General features: G+C 37.8%; 1 protein-coding gene across 1 annotated transcript; it reads right to left on the bottom strand.

The window, feature by feature from the left end:
- Positions 1-2,943: 2,943 nt before the first annotated feature.
- LOC115801085 (uncharacterized) lies at positions 2,944-17,538 on the bottom strand. The gene is made up of 5 exons (XM_030758791.1): positions 17,384-17,538; positions 16,926-17,043; positions 15,723-15,943; positions 6,054-6,184; positions 2,944-4,367 (listed from the first exon to the last, which is right to left on the bottom strand). The coding sequence occupies exons 1-5, from the start codon at positions 17,490-17,492 to the stop codon at positions 4,251-4,253; spliced, it is 696 nt and encodes a 231-aa protein (XP_030614651.1). The 5' UTR covers positions 17,493-17,538; the 3' UTR covers positions 2,944-4,250.
- Positions 17,539-22,611: the final 5,073 nt, after the last annotated feature.

The following is a 22,611-nucleotide window of genomic DNA, read 5'->3' as shown; positions in this document are numbered from 1 at the left end:
AAGATGGAATTTCTGCTCTGGGTCTCGGATTCTATCAAATAACCCCCACCAAAAAAAAATACGACTTATAGTCCAGTGCGACTTATATATGTTTTTTCTTCTTTTATTATCCATTTTTTGGCTGGTGCGACTTATACTCTGGAGCAACTTATAGTCCGAAAAATACGGTATATATATATATATATGTATATATATATATATATATATATATATATATATATATAAAGTCCCACCCCAATTTAACGCATTTTAATTGCACTTTGCACCGTGGAACGTTTCTCAGTGCGACGCACAATGTCCAAATTCAGGGGCCGCATCGTTTGAAGGACCCGGCCCACGTCCTTTGCAACCCATGAAGACCGCAAAGGCCGGAAGTGAGCGGCTAGACTTCATATCAGCATCGCCTGCCCTCACCTCTGCATAGCTCATGTCACCTAGCAACGTGAGTGCGAAGCACAGCTGTGGAAAATGCGATTAATTTTGATTAATCGCATTAATCACAGGCTTCTAATTAATTTGATACATTTTTTTAATCGAGTCCCATATATATATATATATATATATATTTTTTTTTTTTTTTTTTTTTTTTTTTTTTTACATAGTTCATTAAGGCTGTTACACACTGGATGCATTGCATTTCTGTGAATAAATCCTCCTCGTAAAATGCATTGTGAAAACAGTGAAGTTGGCATCAAGCAATGATGTAATGATGTTTCTAAACACAGTTTGATCCTAGAGTTGAAGCTGCATCACAGCTGCTTTCGCTCATATTTTAGGATGCCAGTGGGCAGTGCGAACCAGTACCTGGGGACATCTGATTTAAATTACACAACAACTGGTTGTCTTAATTGGAGGTGAAAGCAAAATTTTAAAAAAGCAACTTAAAGGGCCAAATTGTATTATACTTTTGACCAAGGGTATAGGAATGAGTTTACTATTGGGGGGACACATCGGAAACCTGACAAATCCGTAAATACTCGGAGCAAAGCATAAAAAAAATGTGATTTGATCTTTTACTTTCTTCTTTTTCAAATGTTTCTTGGAAAAATAGTGTTGTGTACACCTATATTATTGCATGTATAATTTACATATGTATATGTTTTATAGTCATTAGATGTGGACAAACCACCAAACAAAATGGCTAGAGTCTTTTATGAAGCATAATGACCATATCATTCGAGGCTGTAGGGCTTACTTTATCAGCTGGCTGCACTGGTACTAGTACAAAGGAGTATTAGGGCCACATTGAGAAAAAAAATAAATTGTGCATTTTGAGAATAAACTCAAAATTTTGAGCAAAAAGTCGAAATGTGCAGATTAATGTCATTTCAAGTCAAACAACTGCCACGACACGTCTGTTATACCCTCCAGAATGTCTTGTATTATGAGTTAGTGAAACTATACTTTAGAATCAGTTTTGGTAACAAGGAAATGATTTCTCTTTTAGTACATAAACACAATGTAATGATAAGTATGAGGACGTTAAAGAGAGAGTGCAGAAAGCTGCATCTGCTCACAAGGAAAAACCACACAAACTGGCAACAGTTAGATGGAAGAATGGCTGCACCTTCGTACAGTACAGAGGGGACGTGTAGAACCACAAGACACAATAACACAGCTGATCAAGTTGTTTCTACTCAAGGCATTTTGTAGAGAGTATAGCAGCTGTGGCTGTTATTTGACTTGAAATGACGACTTCGACAATTTTGACTTTATTCTCAAAATGCACAAAAAGATTTTTTTCTCAATGTGGCCCTCACACTCCATATTACTAGCAAGCTAAATATTTCAGTTGCACAAAAATAATTTAGTAACGCACAGAAGTGCAAAGTTTTATTGGTTGAAAACATTTAATAATGGTCAAAAACGCATATATGTAGGTTGACTGACAACAGAATCTTCACAGAGAATGTAATGAACAAATTATTCACTTTTAATATCAACCTTAAGTTAAAAAAAAACAGCTATTAAAATATGCCTATTCAGTTTGAAACTCTAATCTAATAAATCAAAAGAAATAAATAAAAGTGATACCTCTTACATTTAATAGACAAGCTGTGTACCTCTTTACAGCCCTGCATTTAGCCAAAAAAAAGGTTAAAAACATTGGCTTAAGCAGAAGAGCCAAAATGATTTTTCTGCCTCTCATTTGAAATTCATTGCAAACTGACTTCTTGTCCAGTAAGTAAACTTTATCCTATGTATGAAAGTAAACTGACAAACAAGCCATATTCATGGTAACATTCCCGACAGACCGTTTTACCTCATTCAGAGTTTCTGACTCCTGCCGCTGTCTCCGGCTCCAAAACACTCGGAGCCGTTCAGAGGGGGGCGGGGGGAGCGCAGTGGCATGACGCTATGTTCTTCAAAATAAAAGCACGTGAATTAAAAATTTTTCTCCTCCACTGTGTAATTTTTGGGTGGGACAAATGCGCCTGTCTCCAATATTGGGGGGGGGGTACGTCCCCTCAGCTTCCTACGCCTATGCTTTTGACATCAGTTCAATTTCACACAGTTTGGGGTAGTGGCCCGCGAGTCGGGAGTTTGAGACCCCTGCTCTAGAAGGAAGGACCACTCAGCTAAAGTTGTTCTGAGTGAAAACATTTTTGTCCCAATATCAGTGGTCTATTTTAGGATGACATTGCAGCCATCTTATATTTGAGGAGTAATAATAATAATAATAATGTGGAGGCCTAAGGCCTTTGAAGTCACCAGATGAAACTGAACTGAACACCTATGGGAGATTTTTTACCTTTAAGTGAAGAATGAAAGAAATGGCAGCTGGAATAGGTGGCAAGTACCTCTCAACCTCAGTTGGATAAATGTTTAAGAAAATGAAGAGACTGATGGTCAGGAAGGATAATTTTGCAAAGTTTTGTTGGTTTTAATTTTTATTGACAAAATTAGAAAAAAAATATAATTTGACATGAAAAAAATACATTAAGGCAACAAGACATTCAGAAGGCACAAAAGTTGCTACAAGTCATGGCAAATACAATCGCTTTCCTGAATACCAGCAGGGGAAAACAAGATGGCCATAATCTGTCTTCATTTAAATTAATTAAAAGGTTACAAATCAAAATCCTTGTCTTATTTAAATTTGAGTATTTTTCCTTCTAAGGTCAAGTCCTTATGAACCTTTGGACCTACTACTTTTTTTTAGATCACTGTATGGAATTCTAGCTCTGACCACTTACACATGAGCATCTGCAATTTCACACAGCAAGTAAACGTCACCTTCTGTGCTAAAATAACTTAACTATCACCATCACTGTTGATAAAAGTTGGGTCTATGGCTTACAGACAAAAGAGCAGAATTCCTTGTATCAGGTAAAAAGTACAACCAGAGGATGCTGGAGTTGACTTCACAACAACCATATGTTTCATTTTCATATACAAACTCAAGGTGATGAAGTGTAAGAAAAATACATATATGGTAAAAGGAATGTGTATTTTTAAGAACATTACAACATACACATTCTTGACCACATTCTTCAAGACCACATGCTTCTTTACCTCACTGAGGCGTGTTGCCTTATATAAAGTGCGCAAAAATTACCAAAAATAGTAACAATTAAGAGTTAAAGAATCAGCTGTAACAGGAGTTGTGGATTAATAAGTCAACATTTTTGGTTAAAATTGTTATCAAGACGTATAGAGAAGGTCAGGAAAGAGGTACAACAGAGATGTGTAAAACCCAGTGGAGACTCTGTCATGTTTTTTGGTCTGCATTTCAGCCAGTGGTGTTGGGCTCTTTTTACAATTAATGAAATTATAAACCCAGAAAAGCACTGTCAGAATGCAATATCCCATGCAATATCATCTGGCATTATTTTTGTCTCACACAAACACACTTCCAGTGCAGTACAGGCAGACATGGACAGAAAGGTGCACACTGGAACACTGTCAGTCAGGGACTAGCTTCCCCAGAACCTAAACCTCTAGATTAGATTAGATTAGATTAATCCCTTTGGGAGGGTTCTGTCTTTGTGGAATCAGTGTGGAATCGTCTTGACAGAGAATAAACAAAAGGCAGTCAACATCCAAAGAAGAGCTTTGTAATGTCATTCAAGAACAATTCCTGAAGACTACTTAAAGAAATCATGAGAAAGCTAGGTTATAAGAATTTATGCTGTACTGAATAATGAAGGTGGTCATAGTCAATATTTGTATTGACTTTCAAGCTCATTAGAATTGTACAAACTCTGTTTTAGCCTTAAATACTATTTTTCCATGGATGTTTGCATGTTTCAAATGAGGGGCATTTTTGACTTTTGCGCTGTGTTGTAAATGTGGTCAGGATTCCTTTGCACTGGAACATTCCTCATTTCTACATAGGTGGCATTCTCACAATCTTTGCTGGTATTCTGAAACAAAAAACACAAAAATGATACATTACCTATAGCAGGAGTTAGAAATTGGACTTTTTTCTATGTAATTGTTTGAACCTACTGCTCCTTCACATCCAGATAGACTGAGGTGAAAAGGAAAACTATACTGTGGTCAGATCAATCAAAATTAAAAATTCTTTTTGGAAAACAGTGACACTGTCCTCCAGTCTGAAAAGGAGAGGGACCATCTGTTATCAGTGTTCAATTCAAAAGAATAAGTATACATCTCTAATGGTATGGTGGTACGTTAGTGCCTATGGAATTACCAGCTTGCACATCTGGAAAGGCACTTGCTGAAATTTATATGCAGGTTTTAGAGCAACATATTTTTTTCCAAGGAAGGCCTTGTACCGTATATTTTAAGAAAATGCTAAACTGTTTACTGCATCTATTACAACAGCATGGCTTTGTACTAGAAGAGCCTGGCCTGGCTGCAGTTCAGATCTTTCACATATTGAAATATTTTGTGCATTATGAAATAAAAATATGGCAAAGAAGATCCAGGACCAACTAGAATCCTACTGTATATCAGACAAGAACATGACAACACTCAGTTCTCTGTCCTGTGTTTATAGTAGCAACCCCAAACATTGTTTACTGAGTAGTTATTGCCCTGAAATTCGTTTTTACATGTTAATATTCACCAGGTCACTGCTTAGGTTAAGCTACATTATAAGGCCAAAGAGACATGCTATATATGAAAAGTAGCAGTTTCTAATTTCTGAAACTGCTAAATGCGGTGAACTGTTGGATGTTAAAAGGTCAGTGGAGGTGTGTTTGATAGAAGTTTAAGATTCTCAGATTAGCTGTTCTAGTGCATCTTAATAACAAATTTGCACCACGAATGTGTGTCCCTTTCAGTTTCAGATTATGTGCATTCTTATAACACTAAGTATAGTTAATAGACTGACTTCACATTAGTTCTGCCCCAAGCTCTGTGGACTATTGCTTATCAGGCATTTCTTCAATCTTGAGCTGAAAAAAGATGCATTAATGCTGCATTCCACTTGGGGGACATCCTGCTTTTGTGCATGCTATACAGGTGCTAGTCATAAAATTAGAATATCACAAGTTTCACTTCTTGAATGGAATTACTGAAATAAATCAACTTTTTCATGATATTCTAATTTTATGATTTTAGTCAGCTTACTGGTGAAGTTTATGGAACTGAGCCATTATCAATTTCACTTGTGCATGTCTAACAGTGACAATTCAAAATGTTTCCTGTGAAAAAAAGGTCAGTTGTGAGCTTCTGTGTAAAACAGTTAGTGCACATGGTGTGGTTTGGTGTTTCCTTTCAAAAGCACATGAGAAGACCCCTGTGGTTGGCACAGAGCAGCTGTGAGCAGGAAAGGTTTCAGCTAAAAGTGAAGCTAATGCAGAAGCACCTTAAGTCTAAATTGTGTTTAATAGCAAATTGAGAGTCATTTAGTTACAAGAGGTTGCATAAAAGTCTCTGACAAAACATCTCCCTTCACCTTTGACCTCAGTAAACGATGAGTTTGTGGTTGGCCAGTGCATGACTAAACACTGCTTCTCAGCTGCTTTGTAGCCCTTTTAACCTTATGTCAGTGTGAGATGATGACACAGAGACAGCAAGACAAACATGCACTAAGACATATATCATGACTGGTAGTGTCAGAAAGACTGAGAGATAGTCACCATTAGTCTCATGTAGAAGGAGGTGATAACACAGCTGTATACAAACATCAGGGTCAGCAGACCAATCAGTATCCATGTGAGATGATGGGACTGAAGAGAAGGTGGTAGTGGTGTTGGTTCTGCTGGTTGACCTAAAAAAACAAACAGTGGTTACTTCCTGTTTGTACTTCAGTGGTACATTGCTCATGTGTTTCGGTCATAATACATGAAATAATTATGTTAACTGATGTTCGATTCACACAATAAACTGAGAAAATAAAAAATTTAAATAAGAACTAGGTTGTAAGGTAAAGACCCTAATTTAATTTTTAACCCTCAACAGCACCTGTCAACTTATTAATTCAACTCTGTGCCTTCATGTAAATCACATCCTTTACATACATCTTGGCCTAAGTATTTCTGTGAAAATATTCTATATAAATATATCAAATAGGTGGCAATTCCATACTAAGGGGTAACTCTAAGCAGAAGTCTGGTGGATAGTTAACCCTCTAAAGTCTAATTTATCACTAGTAATGACCCGTTTCCCAAACTAAAACATATGCTAAATTTTAATAGTTTTCAATCAATTAGAACTAGATTTTTTTTCTTGATTGCCAAGACATGGGAGAACAATTAAAAAGCAGCTCACTTGTTCTGATACAATAGGGTTCGGTCAGTATACAGTGATATCCAGATTAACAAATATAAAGAGAACATCAAGAATACCTGGGAGGAAGGACAAAACTGTTCATTATACAATGGATGTGATTACATGGACACATTTTCATCATTCTGATTGAAGATTTGGGGTGACAGTGACTGTTTTTTTAATACAGTCTGACATTTACATAGTGTTAGCATTTATATTAATTTTACTGCAATGATGTCACGTGTGTAAAAGGTGTGAATATGTCTTGTGTCAATGTGATCAGCTGCCCATAGACAAAATTGAGGGTGGTAGTTGCAATTATTGCCTTGCTCGCAATCCTATAATAGTTTGTATGAAATAGTTTGATGGTGAACACGCGCAGAAACAGCAGTGAGCAATCAGGCTGAAATTTTTTAAATGGCACAATTCTGCTTCTGATTAGTTTTTAAAAAGGTTCCACCCATCTAAACCCAAAATAAATTTCAATAACTTTGAGCTGTTTGGTTTCAGAATCCGAATCAGAAAAACTTTATTGTCCACTGCAAATAAGTGGAAATTTGTCTTAAACGTGGCTCTCAATATATACAAATAAAACAACATAAAATACATTATATTCAACACACAGCAAGATTAAAACATTATTCAAAAGAAAAACAAGTTATGTAAAAATTCATCATGAGTTGTTAATAATGTTAATAGCAGTTGAGATGAATGATTTCTTAATTATATTGGTCTTGGTTACAGGGATCCTATAGCAGCCTGATGGGAGGAGTTGAGGTGAGCTATGTAGCAGGTGTGAAGAGTTATCTATGATAGTGCTGACTTCATGTCTGACTGCTTGAATGTGAAGCTCTGACAGTGATGACTGTGCCGTGCCAGTTATTTTGTTTGCCTGCACAGAAAAGGACAGTGTCCTGTCTACCTGTCCCAGGTACTCAAAGGCATCTACCTGCTCCACCACCTGCCCTTTAATCTCCATTGGTTGAAACAATGTGGATGTGCATCACTCTCCTACAGCAGCACAGCTGCTTCATTTTTGAAACAGTCAGTTCTATGGCACTCATCGATGAGCATGATGAGTGCCTTTAGCTGATTCAAAATGCTACAGCTAGAGTACTGACAGGGACTTTGGGGGTGGCTGTGGCTGTGGCTCAGGAGGTAGAACGGGTCACCTACTATTTGGAAGGTTGGCAGTTTGATTCCTAGCTGCACTGGGCTGCATGCCAAAGTATCCTTGGGCAAGATACTGAACCCTAAGTTGCTCTCCGACACAAGCATTGAAGTTTGAATGTGTGTGACTGTTAAATGGTTAAAAAAAAAAAAAAAAAACACTTAGCTTAGTTACATATGGAAGTGCTGGTGTGAATGGGTGAATGCAAACATGTTGTATAAGTGCTTTGAGTGCTCAGATAGAGTAGAAAAGCACTATATAAGAACTACCGTATTTTTCGGACTATAAGCCGCTACTTTTTTCCCACGTTTTGAACCATGCGGCTTATAGCCCGGTGCGGCGTTTCTGTGGATTTTTCTTTAACCACCAGGGGGCTCTTTAGCAGGATATGAATCATGGGACGTCAAAGTTGGAAATCAAAGAAGAAAGCGCCAACAAGTGCTAGAAGCAGGCACAAAAGAGATTTTTTTCAAACTCCCTCATCATGGAAACCACAAAAAGAACTTCCTATGATGCCGCTTTTAAGTTGAGGGCTATCGACCTGGCACTACAGGAGGGAAATAGAGCCGCTGCACGTAAGCTCGGCGTGAACGAATCAATGGTGAATTGACTTGTTATAACTCAAATTTGGGGTTGTCTGTCCCCCTCTGCTGAGTGCCGAGTAATTGTGGAAAACCGAGAGCGGCGGAGATACCAGCGGCTTATAGCCCGGTGCGGCTTATATATGTACGTTTCCAGTTTTTTCCAAAAAATTTGTAGGTGCGGCTTATAGTATGGTGCGCTCTATAGTCCAGAAAATACGGTAGTCCATTTACAATTCCTGTTAAAGGGCGTTTTTCCTTCCCACTGTCACCAAATGCTTGCTCATCGAGGGTCGTTTTGACTGTTTGGTTTTTTCTGTATTATTGTAGGGTCTTTACCTTACAATACAAAGCACCTTGAGGTGACTGTTTGTTGAGATTTGGTGCTATGTAAGTAAAATTGAATTGAATTGAATGAGTTTGTAAGTAAGAAAGTAAAAGTAGCTATTTTTGTGTAAAGCTAACTGAACCTCATTATATATTATTGTAATAATATAAAATAATACACGAGAACATAAATGTTATTCCAAACTAAGCACAACTTACGGACATCTGTCCTTGGTCTGGCCCACTGTAACCCGTGTAATACATAAATTATATGGCTTTGCCTCTTTATGCCCTTTGTACGTGATAAGCCCCGGTGATGGAGGATACACCAGTACAATTGTCTCCTATGTGTTATTGTTCCTCCATTTAGACTCAGATGAGTTTGATGTTTGACGGCGCTGTGACCAGAAATAAAAACTTCCCTCAGATGTGTTAAACCTAAAGTAACGAGTCTGTTTGAAAATGTAAGAAACAGAAAGCACAGATATTTGTGTAAAAATGTAGGGAGTAAAAGTAAGAAGTAGTCAGAAAAATAAATACAGATACCTGAAAAATCTACTTAAGTACAGTAACAAAGTATTTGTACTTTTTTACTTCTTACCTCTGTGCCTTTGTAATTAGCAAATGGCAGCTAGCTACCTAACATCATCTCAGTTGTTTTCAGGATCACTCTAGTTAGCAGTGTAGGGCAACAGTAAGAAACCAGTAATACTTAGGTCTGATTAGTCCAATATCTTTTAACAGTAATCTCATAAAAAAAACATAACTTTGTCAACAGTATTGCCAACTCCATTAACAGATGGGGTGCAACTCTACACCATAGACTGATAAACATGTTAACCCTTGGGAGAGCCTTTAAAAAACTTACATTCGTGATCTTAAGGACAAAATGTGTCCTCTTCCAAAAAACTGCTGTAAAAATATTATAAAATAATATTTTTTTCCACTTTAAATGATCTAGTCTTTTAGAACTATTTCAGCCTGACACATAGATAACAAATACTATATACTTTTTGAAAACTTTTATCCCTTTATAGGCCCCTTTACTTGCACAGTGAAACTGTGTTTTTATGGACAAAAACAAAAATAAACTAAAATAATTTCCATAAAATGTATTTTCCAGACTATTGGGTTATTATTTTTATTAGGCCCTGAGATGAGTCACTGATTGGCATCAATATTCTTTTTCATGCATTTTTTGTTTTTCTACAGTATCAGGTTTTGTGAAAAACTTACATTCGTGATCTTTCGGACAAAATATGTCCTCTACCCAAAAACTGTTGTAAAAATATTATAATGTAATTTTTTTCCACTTTAAATGATCTAGTCATTTGGTGATTCTGAATTGCCCATCGATGTGAATGGTAGTCTGTCTCTCTGTCTTGGCCCTGTGACAGGCTGGTGACCTGTGCAGAGTATATCCTCCCTCTCGACCTATGGCAGCTGGAATAGTCTCCGGACCCTCTGTGACGCAGAATTGGATATGTGGAAGCAAATGAATGGGATATTTCATTTTTATTAGGCCATGAGATGGGTAAATGATTGGCAGCAATATGTTATTTCATGCTTTTTTTTTGTTTTCTTTTCCTGCAGTGACAAATTTTTAAAAAAAATCATACTTGAGGTACTGAGGACAAAAAATGTCACCTTCCCAAAAACTGCTGTAAAAATATAGAGCAAAAGAGAAAGAGGGTAAGAGACAGAGTGGGTGAGAGACAGACAGAGTGGGACGAAGGTAGAGCGGAGACTGCAAATGGACAGACTGTGGTGGTCTTTGCATGTAAAATGCATGTAAAATTCCCATATTTGCATGTAAAATTCACGCTGCTTCTTACTTCTACATTTACTGATGAGAGAGGGGCCTGCAACAGCACCTTGTAGATTTGAGTTGATTCATTTTTTGACCTGTAAACACCATGCAATAAGCTGTAAAATTTTGTCATCTCGTAAAAGGACTAATCCTGCACTACTGTTCATGCTTATAGCCATGGCTGCAGTGCAGGTGCATAATCTACCTAAGCGATAACCAAAACAAAGTCCAATTTTGTTTTGGTTCTTGCTGCTGAGGCCTCTTTGAAGCACTGAAAGGTCCTTCATTGTTTATTATTATTGAATTAGGTTTATAATGCAGGACACACACGCGTACACACACACACACACACATGCATGCCCGTGCACACACACATACACAATGATCCAACATCAATAGTGACACACACTTATTATTTTGGTAGCAAGAAAACCTTGCAGAAAACAGTAAAAAGTGTGAAATTTTGATGCTTGCATTGAATGGTAAAAAAGTAGTGCCACCTGGTGGACAAATATAAAAATCAAAAATTCAAAGTCAGTAGTCCAAAATAAAATCTTAATGTAAAAGATTGCATTGGTTCATGTGAAGATAAATGTGGGATCAAAAATGCAATTTTCAATGATTTTGAATGGGACATTTTCTGTCCCTAAGTTCACGAGTGTTACTTTTTGAATTGCTAGGCTAATTTTAAAAACTGGTTTGACAGTTCTAAAATTTGTTGCCAAATTTTAGTTATGTTCAATCAGTACAGACAAAATGGCAGGCAAAAAAAAAAACAAAAACGCAAAATGTCCCTAATACCTAATAAGTGTTTCTGTCAGAGTATATTGAACCTTTGTTTAATTAGTCATAGGACATGCCCTCCTCTTCTTTAGCTTGGTTCTGCTAGAGGTTTCCTGGACTTCGACGAAGTGCTTGCTCCTACAGGATCACTTGATCTGTGGGCTTTTTTCTCTTACATTGTACTGTTTTTAACATTACAATATAAAGTCCCTAGATACAAATATGTTCTGAACTGGTAATATATAAATAAACTCAATCTGAATTTAGCCCTCATAATGTCCTCCCAATTTGCATACACCTTTTGTCCTCTGGGGGCCAAAAAGGACCCCAAATGGTTTGACTGTTATTTAAAGCAGAGGTCCCCAACCCCCGGGCCGTGGACCGGTACCGGGCCGTGGGACATTTGGTACCGGGCCGCACATAAAGAATAAATAACTTAAATTATTTCCGTTTTACTTATTATCTGCGCCTAAACTATATTTTATTTTGAAAAATGGGCGGATTTGCTCCGTTACTTCCCTCCATGACTTCCTCTTGACGTGTCAAGACGTTTCTGCTCACATGATACGTCACCGCTAAAATTAAACCCAGAAGCTTCAGGCCTGTCTAACGAAATCGGTTGGTTGACCTACATAACGCTTCTTTAAATTTTTGAGTGCTCAACAAGAGTAGAAAAGCGCTATGTAAGAACTAGTCCATTTACCATTTTTATTTATCAACACCGGGGATAGCAGTGAGGTAGACCCAGCCATCAAACTGACTCTCCAGCGCTTGACACCGCGGCTCTGCAGCCACGCTCCATGTGAAATCGGCCGAACCCAGTCAAACCAGAAGCCAGCAAAAATGAGTATCAGAGAAACAAGCTCAGGGGGCTTACACTGATTCAGTGTTATGGTGAGTTGTATTTTTCATGCGCTTTATACAGTAAAAATCACCTAAGTCGAAGTCGCACAAATCGGGTTTTCGCTCTAGTTGGATGGCATCTGCAGGTCCTGATTTTTCCTAACATTAATTCCAATAAAATCATCACATAAGTCCGTCGGATATTCACCTACCTCGGATGAAAAATCTGGTCCCATTGTAATAAATTTCCAGTTAAATGTGATCGCATAAACTGGATGAGTTTAGCGCTAAAACCCTCCTCAGCTCCTGTCCGCCCACTTCCATGCATCGGCTCGTTCATGCACAACTACACACACACACTAACAATGCCTGGAAATTGTTTTAGTGTTTATATCAGTTCATTTCACCGGGGACAATCGTGGCAAGTGTAAGCTACAAACTTGCACTTACGAGTAAAATTTCAGATTATAAAATTTGCAGAAGCAAATTCATAGATGAAGCAGAAGCCATTGCAGCGAAATTCGATAATAGACCCCAAACTGGGCCATTTGAATCCGACTGAGGTGATTTCTACTGTATTTGTTTTTGCGGTGTATCTTATTTTGAAGGCATGTTTTACCATGGCTCTAACAGCTGACCAGGGAGCGCTGTGGGCAGAGAGCCTGTTATTCATGTTGAGGCGGGATGTTACGAGAACGCTGCTGATAGAGTTGCATACGAATACAAAGTGGATTCCCGTTTTTTATTATTATACGTAGAAAATATCACACTTGGTTATGGTCGTATCATTTATTTTGACGTATTTATTCGCCACACCTTAAAAGCCGGTCCGTGGAAATATTTTCTAACACTAAACCGGTCCGCGGCTCAAAAAAGGTTGGGGACCACTGATTTAAAGCATACATTGTGTTTGTCGATCAATTCTGTGTTACACCTTTAGTCCTCCAATGCATTACCCCAAATTTTTCCATTTGTTTTGAAATTTAGGGACAATAATTCTTGTTTATATAAAAGTATACCCCATTTTTGAATGAAAATAATATTTAAAAAATAATTACTTTGAATTAATATAATTTGGACTATTTGACATATTGCAGACTGGTATTTGGCAGAGTTTAGTGTGGTTGGTTTTTTTTTAAGCACTTCAGTTTTTTTAATGGCAGCAAATAATTACACCTTTTGTCCTCTGGGGTCAAAAAAGACCCCATCGAGTTTGACCGTTTTTAAGGAATATAAAGTAGATACTTCACCCAATTTTGTGCTACACTTCAGTCAAACACAAGTCAAATACAAGTTTAGTCAAACACATACACACAATTTTTTTCTCTATTTTGAAGTTCAAGGCCAGTAAGACCTCATTTTCAAAAACTTTGACTGTTTGACTGTTTTTATAGCATATGGTATAAATGATCACCAATCTTTGTGTTTCAACTTTTTAGACAACTTTATTCCAACTCATTAAATGACATATAAAACGTGTGGTGTCTGTACTGTTAACGAATGTCCGTATGTCCACTATAGGTTAGGGGGTTGAAGCTGTTTTCATAGCCACATATGGAAAGTCAGGATGTGGGGGTTTGCCAACACTATGGTATATAATCTGTGTGATCCCTTTGTTTAGTGAGCTAGTGCGATTGGCAATTTACCCTGTCCCAGGCCGCAAAGGAAAAGCACCTGTTTTGACACTGTCTGTTTCTTTGCAATAAACTTTGTATATATGCATTAAGACTTTGTCAGCGAGGATTATTTCCCCAAGAATGCAACCATCCAAAAATACGACACATGCCAACATTCATTTCCAAAACATTTTATCTTTTTTTCAGAAAAAACTGTCTGACTGGGCCCTAAAGTTGCATGCAAGGCAAGTAGTAATGGCGTGATTTTTGCAGATGTATTTATTTTATTTTTGGCATATTGTTAATGTCTTGAGATCATTCTGGCGAGGGCAGAATTTGCAACTACTTCTTCTGGGTGATTTACCCATTGGTCAGCTGGACTGACCAATGGGTGAATCCCCCAGAGGTGCGGCAGGGGTAGAGGCACTCTTGCTCAGAATCTCTCTCATCAGTTGATTCTTCCTCTTCATTGTGAGCACAGTTCTCCACTTCTAACATTTTAGATGCTACTCCATCATCATGTTCTTTTTTTTATTTCTGCAGCAGGTGATGTGGGGAATTCTTCAGAGGTAGAGGTAGCATGTGGTCTGTATGTTGGATCTGTCACCTTATCATTATTTTCCTCTTTAGTTGATTCTTCCTCCTCATTACACTCAGCATTGTCTACCTGGTCATTCTTTCCCACAAAAATTAGGGCACAGGCCTCTGGTGCAGTATAGAGCTTCTTCCTCTGCATGTTGCACAATGTGAAACACCTAAACACCTGTGAGAAAGGCTCTGTTTTATTTCTTTTGTTTTATTTTGCTGCTATAACCATTGTTTGATCTCACACATCAAAGATCTGAGATCAGAGATGTTTTGGAAACTGTACGGGGTGACAATTTGACCCATTGGGCCACTTTGTGCTGTGGGGTCTTTTTGACCCCAGAGGACAACAGACATTATTAAATTCAATAAAACACCCACAATTCAGTCAAATTATGTCAAATTGATTTTAATCACGAAGAGCATAGTATTGAACAACCCCTGTTATTTTCAGGTCATTTGATGAAAAAAAAAAAAAAAAACATATTTTGATGGCAAAAGATTTCATTTGTGGTCTAAAAAGACCCCAGGACATTACGAGGGTTACTAAAGTAATAATAGTGCCAGTATTCATAGTAATGATGCAAATCGAGCAGTGCAATATTTATTCATTGATGTATTTTATATATATATATATATATATATATATATATATATATATATATATATATATATATATATATATATATATATATATATGTGTGTTCCAATGGACAGCAGTTGAACTATGAGCACTACTTTATATAAGGCTTTGGCTAACTAGACAATAGATCCCGTAGTCCCTTATACTATCATACTGTACTGCTGTTTTTTCAAAAGTGCTGGCATTTCAAAATCATATGACTTATCCTTTAGCCTAATCCTGCAATTCACATTTAAACATACTGGGTCATTTTTTTTCAATGCGCATGGTTGATGTTATAAAGGAGCGTGCTTTAATCCCAAACCTCAATGTCTTCGAAAACCTAACATTTATGTGTGTGTGTGTGTGTGTGTGTGTTAAAGACTAACCAGGGAATGAGAGTGCAAAGAGGTGCAAAGTATAAATCTCTCATGAAGGACCGAAGGTGTTTGATCTGACAAAATTGTGACTTGTTCGCCACCACCCCAACCTAAAAACTGTTCTCTACATAAATACTGTTATCTCTCTGTGTCAAATACATCAGTGCAACAATTCTCGCATAATCTGACAGAACCACAGTATTTGATACTTTGAGATGTGGCTGCATAATTACTTATATTCTGTCGTCTCAGTTGTCTCAAACGATAAACAAATTGGACTGTATTACAATTTATGTCTTTATTGGTTTGTATTTACATACCTTGTGTTTGCAGTGCAAGTAGTTTTGTTGGTGTTCCTCTCTTGGTGTTGTCTATATCATTTTCTTTTGCTGTGACCTCACATTCATACTCAAAGGTCATTGCGTCTGGCCCAAGATTGAATAAGATGAAAATCCACTTGTCTTGATCTGAAGTTTCGTTATACATGATAATGTTTTTACAGTTGTCCATTCCCTTCTGGCATAGCAGTGATCTGTTTGCTCTGAAAAGCAACAAAGAAATATTAGACAGGCAACCAGCCTGACTGAATCTTGAGATACATATTATTTTATTTGAAATTATGTTAATTAAAGCTGCAGTATACAGAATTCTTGAAGAGCGGGGATCTGCAGATTTTGAACAATACTTCTACCATACAAACACAGGCTTAATTCAGGGTTTTCCCTGCTATACAAAAGTTTGAAAGTGTGTTTTTTTGCAAAAGACATTTGGAACTGTTTATTTTAAAAAAGTGCCTACAAGTAATCCCAAATAATGTCTCAGCATTCCACAGTGAAACAGATAAAAAGTTCTACTGACTAACGATGTGTGGATTGATACTGAAATATCGTTACTTCCGATACCAGATGTCTATGCTTTAAAATCGATTCTCAAATCCAAGTATCAATACTTTCAATACTTCTGTCATTTGAGATAATGTATCTTAACAAGAACACGTTAGAAAGTAACTAAATTATTGAGATATTGCCTAAATGAGATGGAGTTGATGGGAACTACTTTTCTTCCACCTGGTAAGTGTGTAATGCCTAAGGACTTAATGCCTAAGCACAGCGTGCTGCTGTTCACTCACTTACTCAAACATAGACACAACGGCAGAACATAAAAGAAGTCTCACGCGGAGCAATTTCAGCTCCAGACATAGCCATGACGCGATCTGTGATGTTAGTGGGAATTGAGTAATGAATGAGGCTGCTACCTCAATGTATTTCTGAGTTTAAAACAAATAAATCAGAGTGATGTCTTGTGTTCTTTATGAAGCCAAGATTTGAATTACACCACCTTTTTTAGATTTACCAGACACATTAAGTGTTTTCGCACAAAGTATCGTATCAGATCAGTATCGTCGATACCAGCTTGAATTTTACTCCATATTGGATCAGAAAAGAAATCTGTGGTATTGAACATCCCTACTACTGACAGATGACTCCATCTTGAAAACAACATAATGAAACCAGGAGACATACCTTACTTTGTTGAGTCGAACATCTAAAACGGAGTTGGGGTCTGCTGTATGCTCACAGCTGATGGAAACTGTTTTATCTGGGTTAATAATCTTATTCTGTGGCTGGTTCACATCAAAACCTGATGAATAAAAACCCCAAAACAAGATTAAAAGTCCAATCTCTAAGTCTTCTTTTTGCCAATAATCAATAGAGTCCATGTTAAAAGTTATGTAAGAGTAAATATTTTTATTCAGCACATCTTTTTTATTTTCTGCTATTAGATGTGAAGAGTTCTTATTCAGTAATATAATACACTGACCTTGAGTTTGTGTCAGAAATACAAATAACTCCAGATACATTTTCTGTAAACACTGTAGTCATTTTTAATCACTGGTTAAAGTCCTTATTCTTAATCATCAAAGTTGAAAATTTGAACTAAAACTGCTACAGTCAGTAGAAGATGGAATTGAGAGTCCTACCATGGCTTGGGTTGAAGACGATGCTCACATAAAGGTAAATAAAGACAGTGTTGTAGCTGGAACGTATCATTTTTGCCTCCATGTTGTAGAAACCTGAACTGAATCTCATCACCTTCTGTGTTTGTACAGAGCTTGCATTTTAAGCTGACATTTGAACTGTTTGGTTTCTGTGGGCAGCACTCTTTCCTGTAGTCGTCAGATGATTCGCATTTTCTGCTTTTTGTTCACAACTCAAAGACTTCACATCACACATCCGGGACTACAGGAAATATTTTGCATTTGTTTCCCTCTGTTTACATTATTTGGAGTTACAACTTTAGTGGGGTTTTATGTACAACTTTTGTACACACATGTACACACACACACACACACACACACACACACACACACACACACACACACACACACAACTAATTAACTCCTGTTATTGATTTGTCACTATAAAATCCTGAAACTGTTCAGATAATTTTTATTGACACTTAGCAAGTGCTTTATTATATACCATACATATTATATAAAAACCAAGTCAGGCACTTTTTTCTCAATTCAGTACAGTTTTATAGGGACTTTATATTGTCCCTATAAAACTTTAAATTTTTGCAGCCTAGAAATAGAAATATGGACACAATCACTGATGGATCAGCAGATATTCAAAAATACATAAGTGGATTTAACCGCATATACGGATGTAGATGCACAAATGTTTTTCAAGCGCGGATGGCGTGACTCCGGTTTGCTTAGCAGTTCCACAGCAAATATTGTGACCTAACAGGTAAGAAAAACGTAATAGGGAATAGAGAAAACTGAACAGACTGAAAAATATGACCCAAAAAGAATATAAAGAAATCTACGCAGCACCGGGGGAGAATAAATTTAAATTTTCTACACCCCTAGACAGTCAAAATACACAAAACATGTGTATTTTGACAGGGCTTAAAAACTGGATTTTGCATGATATGTTCCCTTTTAATTGGAACTGATGTCTGCTACATTTGATGTATTCTAACATTGACCGTTTCCACCACAGCCTGCTTTGCCCCAGTCCAAAATAGTGTACTACTGTACATCAATACAGTACTGGAAACTAACCACTTTAGCCTGCATTATCACTTCTTTTTACAACTGTCATGCATTTAACATGTCAGATGTTTGGTTTAATTTTTCTCCAGTTTTTCCAAACAGAGGACAAATAACATGGTCATTCAAATGACCATTTTTTGTTTTTTGTTTTGTTTTGTTTTTGTTTTTGTTTTTGTTCAAAACAGGGTTAGGGTTGGACTGTCTCAATGATGACTTAGACCTTATCGAGTTAATAAATATGACTTGATTAAAGTATTGGGACATCAAGAACAAGGACTCACCCTCTGGGTCTCAGAGCAGCTAGGCATAGCAAAATAAAGCACTCACAAGTGGCTGTCACACCCAATACTGCTGAGATTTCTTATGGACAACAGAGATTTAAAATGAGATTTCTAAGGTTGTCATACAATTTGTATCAATTGGTTACCAAAAGTTATAGAAAAAACACTTTGCTGACCAAAGAAAAAATTTAACAGATGAAACAAGACTGCATCACTGTTTTTGACAGAATTCAGCTGAATTTGCTTTTAATTTCAATGTATCTGAAAAAAGCTTACCTCAGAGAGACCAATCAGAGACTGGTATTGTGGGAGATCAGTTAAGCTGATTTTATCTGTGGTTTGCATTCATCTTACTCATGCACACAAAGATTTTACAGACACACAAACTGTGAAAAACAGGATGTGGATTAACACTGCTGACGACAATTATATGTATCACACAATCCAGTTTGTTTAAAAAAAACTGTTTTGCTGATCAAGACAATGGACACATGCATGCAGCTGTACCACAGAGAGCAGAGCACAGCTTCATACAGTTAATTCAACAATATTCACTTTATTTTATGCTACACTTTTCTGTTTTATGCTTCTTCTTTCTATGCTATACTCAAGAATGAAGTATTCTTCTCACAAATCTATTGTTTCTCATTAATTACAAAAACAAATACAAATATTCAAGTATTGTTGGCACACAGTGTTTCCTGCATCACGTGTTGAAGCAGTTTTTTTTAAACTGAGCTTTCTTAACTGACACCAACTGATCAATGGGGATTTCTGCATTTCAAGTATTTTAATTAGGCTTGAGCTACAGCTTTAAGTTAGCCTGCATTTTATCAACTTACTGTTATTACTTTAACGAGTAAAAGAAAAACACTATTTTTGAGCTAAAGGCATTACAATGACTTGTGTGATGTAAAATGCATAGTTCAGAGGCTGAAAATTCTTGGCAACTGTTATGTCCTCCCTTCTACCCACTCGGCTTACTTGTGGTTCCTAGGATACTTAAGAGTAGAATGGGAGGCAGAGCCTTCAGCTTTTAAACCTTTGTTTGTGAAGGAAGACACCTGAAACACTTTAATTAAAAAAGTAAGACATTTAACATATTAAAGAATCAGAAGAACTCTCATATGCATTGGGGATTCAGAGGAAGAGACAGGCCTGTGTGTGCGCTCTCTCCCCCCTGAGTCCATGTTCCTGTCTAACCATAACATCTTTATACTGCCATTATCTAAACATGAACAAATTCTGGGGCCTTCGTCATTTGGTCTTGTCCAAGCTGGTTTTTCATGACCCACATTCCTCTCATCAGGAGATAGAGCTTCTTTCTGATGTTTTAATTTGGCATACAGAGCCATCTTGTCCAGATTAATGGTAAATGGACTAGTTCTTATATAGCGCTTTTCTACTCAATCAGAGCACTCAAAGCGCTTATACAACCTGTTTGCATTCACCCATGCACTCCCATTCATACAAGCACTTCCATCATTAATTAAGCTAAGTGCTTTTTTAATTAACTAGCATTCACACGCATTCATACTCCGACAGAACGGTCGGAGAGCAACTTAGGGTTAAGTATCTTGCCCAAGGATACATTGGCATGTAGCCTGGAGTAGCCAGGATTCGAACCGCTGACCTTCCGATCAGTAGGTGACCTGCTCTACCTACTGAGCTACAGCCACCCCATAACAGAACATGGTGACATTGGTGATGTTTTAATTGTGCATACTGTGGCCGAACCTCTGAGATGAGATGAACTGAGACAGAGAAGTTAGTCAGCACTTTCTGTCTGTTGTTCTTTGTCTAATGTATTATTTAATTGTTTATTATTTGGTTGATCCACTGTTTGTTAATTAACTTACTGGAGTTTACTTTTAAACATTTGTCCTTTTATTCATTGAGTAAAAAAATAATCCCTAAGAGGCCCCTCTTCTGTGGAACCATCTCCCAGCTTGGATTCTGGAGAGAGACACCCTCTCTATTTTAAGATTAGACTTAAAACTTTCCTTTATGATCAAGTTTATAGTTAGGGTTGGATCACGTGACCCTGAACCACCCCTTAGTTTTGCTGCTATAGGCCTAGGCTGCTGGGGGGGGGGGGGGGGGGGGGGGGGGGGGGGGGGGGGGGGGGGTGGGGGGGGGGGGGGGGTTGTTCCCATAATGCACTGTTTCTTTTTATTCACTTTATTTACTTTGTTTATACTTTACTCTGTATTTAATCATTAATTATTATTAATCTCTGACTCTCTTCCACTGCATGTCTTTTGTCCTGTCTCTCTCCCCTCAGCCCAACCGGTCATGGCAGATGATGCCCCTCCCTGAGCCTGGTTCTGCTGGAGGTTTCTTCCTGTTAAAAGGAAGTTTTTCCATCCCACCATCGCCAAATGCTTGCTCATAGGGATTGTTTTGACTGTTGGGTTTTCTCTGTATTACTGTAGGATCTTTACCCACAATACAAAGCGCCTTGAGGGGACTGTTTGTTGTGATTTGGCGCTATATAAATAAAATTGAATTGAGCGGAATTGAATTGAATCGTCTAGCCGATGCTGCATTTTTGTATTGGGACAGTCAGCCTTTGTCAACCCAGAAATACTATGACTCCATGAAAGTGAAACTCAGATAAGTTTGTTATGTCCTACAATTGGTCGTTCCAATCCATCAGGCATTTTATGAGATAGCACAGCACCGATGCCATATGGGGAGGCATCACAGGCAAGGAGAAGGGGTAGGTTGTGTCAAACTGCGTCAGCACCTCCTCTGATGTAATGAGCTGCTTAGCACCATTAAATGCCTCTTCACATTCTTTTGTCCATTTCCATTTGACATTTTGTTGCAGCAGCGAGTTCAGGGGGTGCAGAACTGTCGACAGGTTCGGTAGAAACTTGTGGTAATAATTAATTAAGCCCAAGAATGAGCGTAGTTGACTCACATTTTTAGGTTCTGGTGCCTTCAGGACTGCTTCAACCTTGTCTTTGGTTTTGTGGAGTCCATGCCTGTCGATCTTATGGCCACAATATTCAATGGCATCCTGGAAGAACTCACATTTGTTTTTGTTTGCTCTCAGTCCATATTTTTCTAACCTGGCCAGGACTGCTGCTAGGTTAGTCAAATGAGTCTCCTCATCGACACCTGTGACGATTATGTCATCCAGAAAACATTGTGTTCCTGGGATGCCCTGCAGAACCTGATCCATAGCACGTTGCCATACTGCTGGAGCACTGGCGATACCAAAGACCAGTCTGTTGTACTGATATAGGCCTTTATGAGTGTTTATCACTAGATATTTCTTGGATGTCTCTTCTACTGCCATCTGAAGATAAGCTTGAGCAAGGTCGATTTTTGAAAAGTGTTTGCCACCTGCTACTGCTGTGAATATGTCTTCTATTCATGGGAGTGGGTACTGATCGATGCAGAGGACTGGGTTTACTGAAACCTTAAAATCACCACAGATTCGCACACTATCACTTGCCTTCTTGCTCACTGATACTATTGGTGTGGCCCAGTCTGACCATTCCACCTTGGTGAGTATTCCTTGCTCTTCCAAGTGTTGGAGCTCTGCTTCGACTTTGGGCCGTACAGCATATGGTACAGGATGTGCCTTGTGAAATCTGGGTTTTGCATTGTCCTCCAGTATGATCTGTGCTTTAATATTTTTCAGAGTGCCAATTCCTTCCTTGAACACCTGAGCATGTTTCTCGAGTATCTGTTTCAGTCTTTCATCCACAGGATGTGCACTCAGACCATGTGCTAGTCTCACGGACTTTATTCCTTTCCATTTGAGGTGGATGTGTTTCAACCAGTCACGCCCAAATAATGGCACACCTCCATTTTTCAGAACATAAAGTTCCAGGTTGCACTTATCTTTCTCAT

The sequence above is a fragment of the Archocentrus centrarchus genome, chromosome 21, assembly GCF_007364275.1.
Source record: "Archocentrus centrarchus isolate MPI-CPG fArcCen1 chromosome 21, fArcCen1, whole genome shotgun sequence".
NCBI classification, from domain to species: Eukaryota; Metazoa; Chordata; class Actinopteri; order Cichliformes; family Cichlidae; genus Archocentrus; species Archocentrus centrarchus.
This window is presented reverse-complemented; position numbering and strand designations above follow the sequence as displayed.

Bases quoted from the DNA above. Each gene is read 5' to 3' on its own strand.
- LOC115801085 (XM_030758791.1), bottom strand. From the start codon at position 17,492: ATGAGATTCAGTTCAGGTTTCTACAACATGGAGGCAAAAATGATACGT. The intron at 17,044-17,383 runs GTAGGACTCTCA...TTTATTCATCAG, and splicing joins CGTCTTCAACCCAAGCCATG to GTTTTGATGTGAACCAGCCA. The intron at 4,368-6,053 runs GTGACTATCTCT...TTTTTGTTTCAG, and splicing joins CCTTCTACATGAGACTAATG to AATACCAGCAAAGATTGTGA.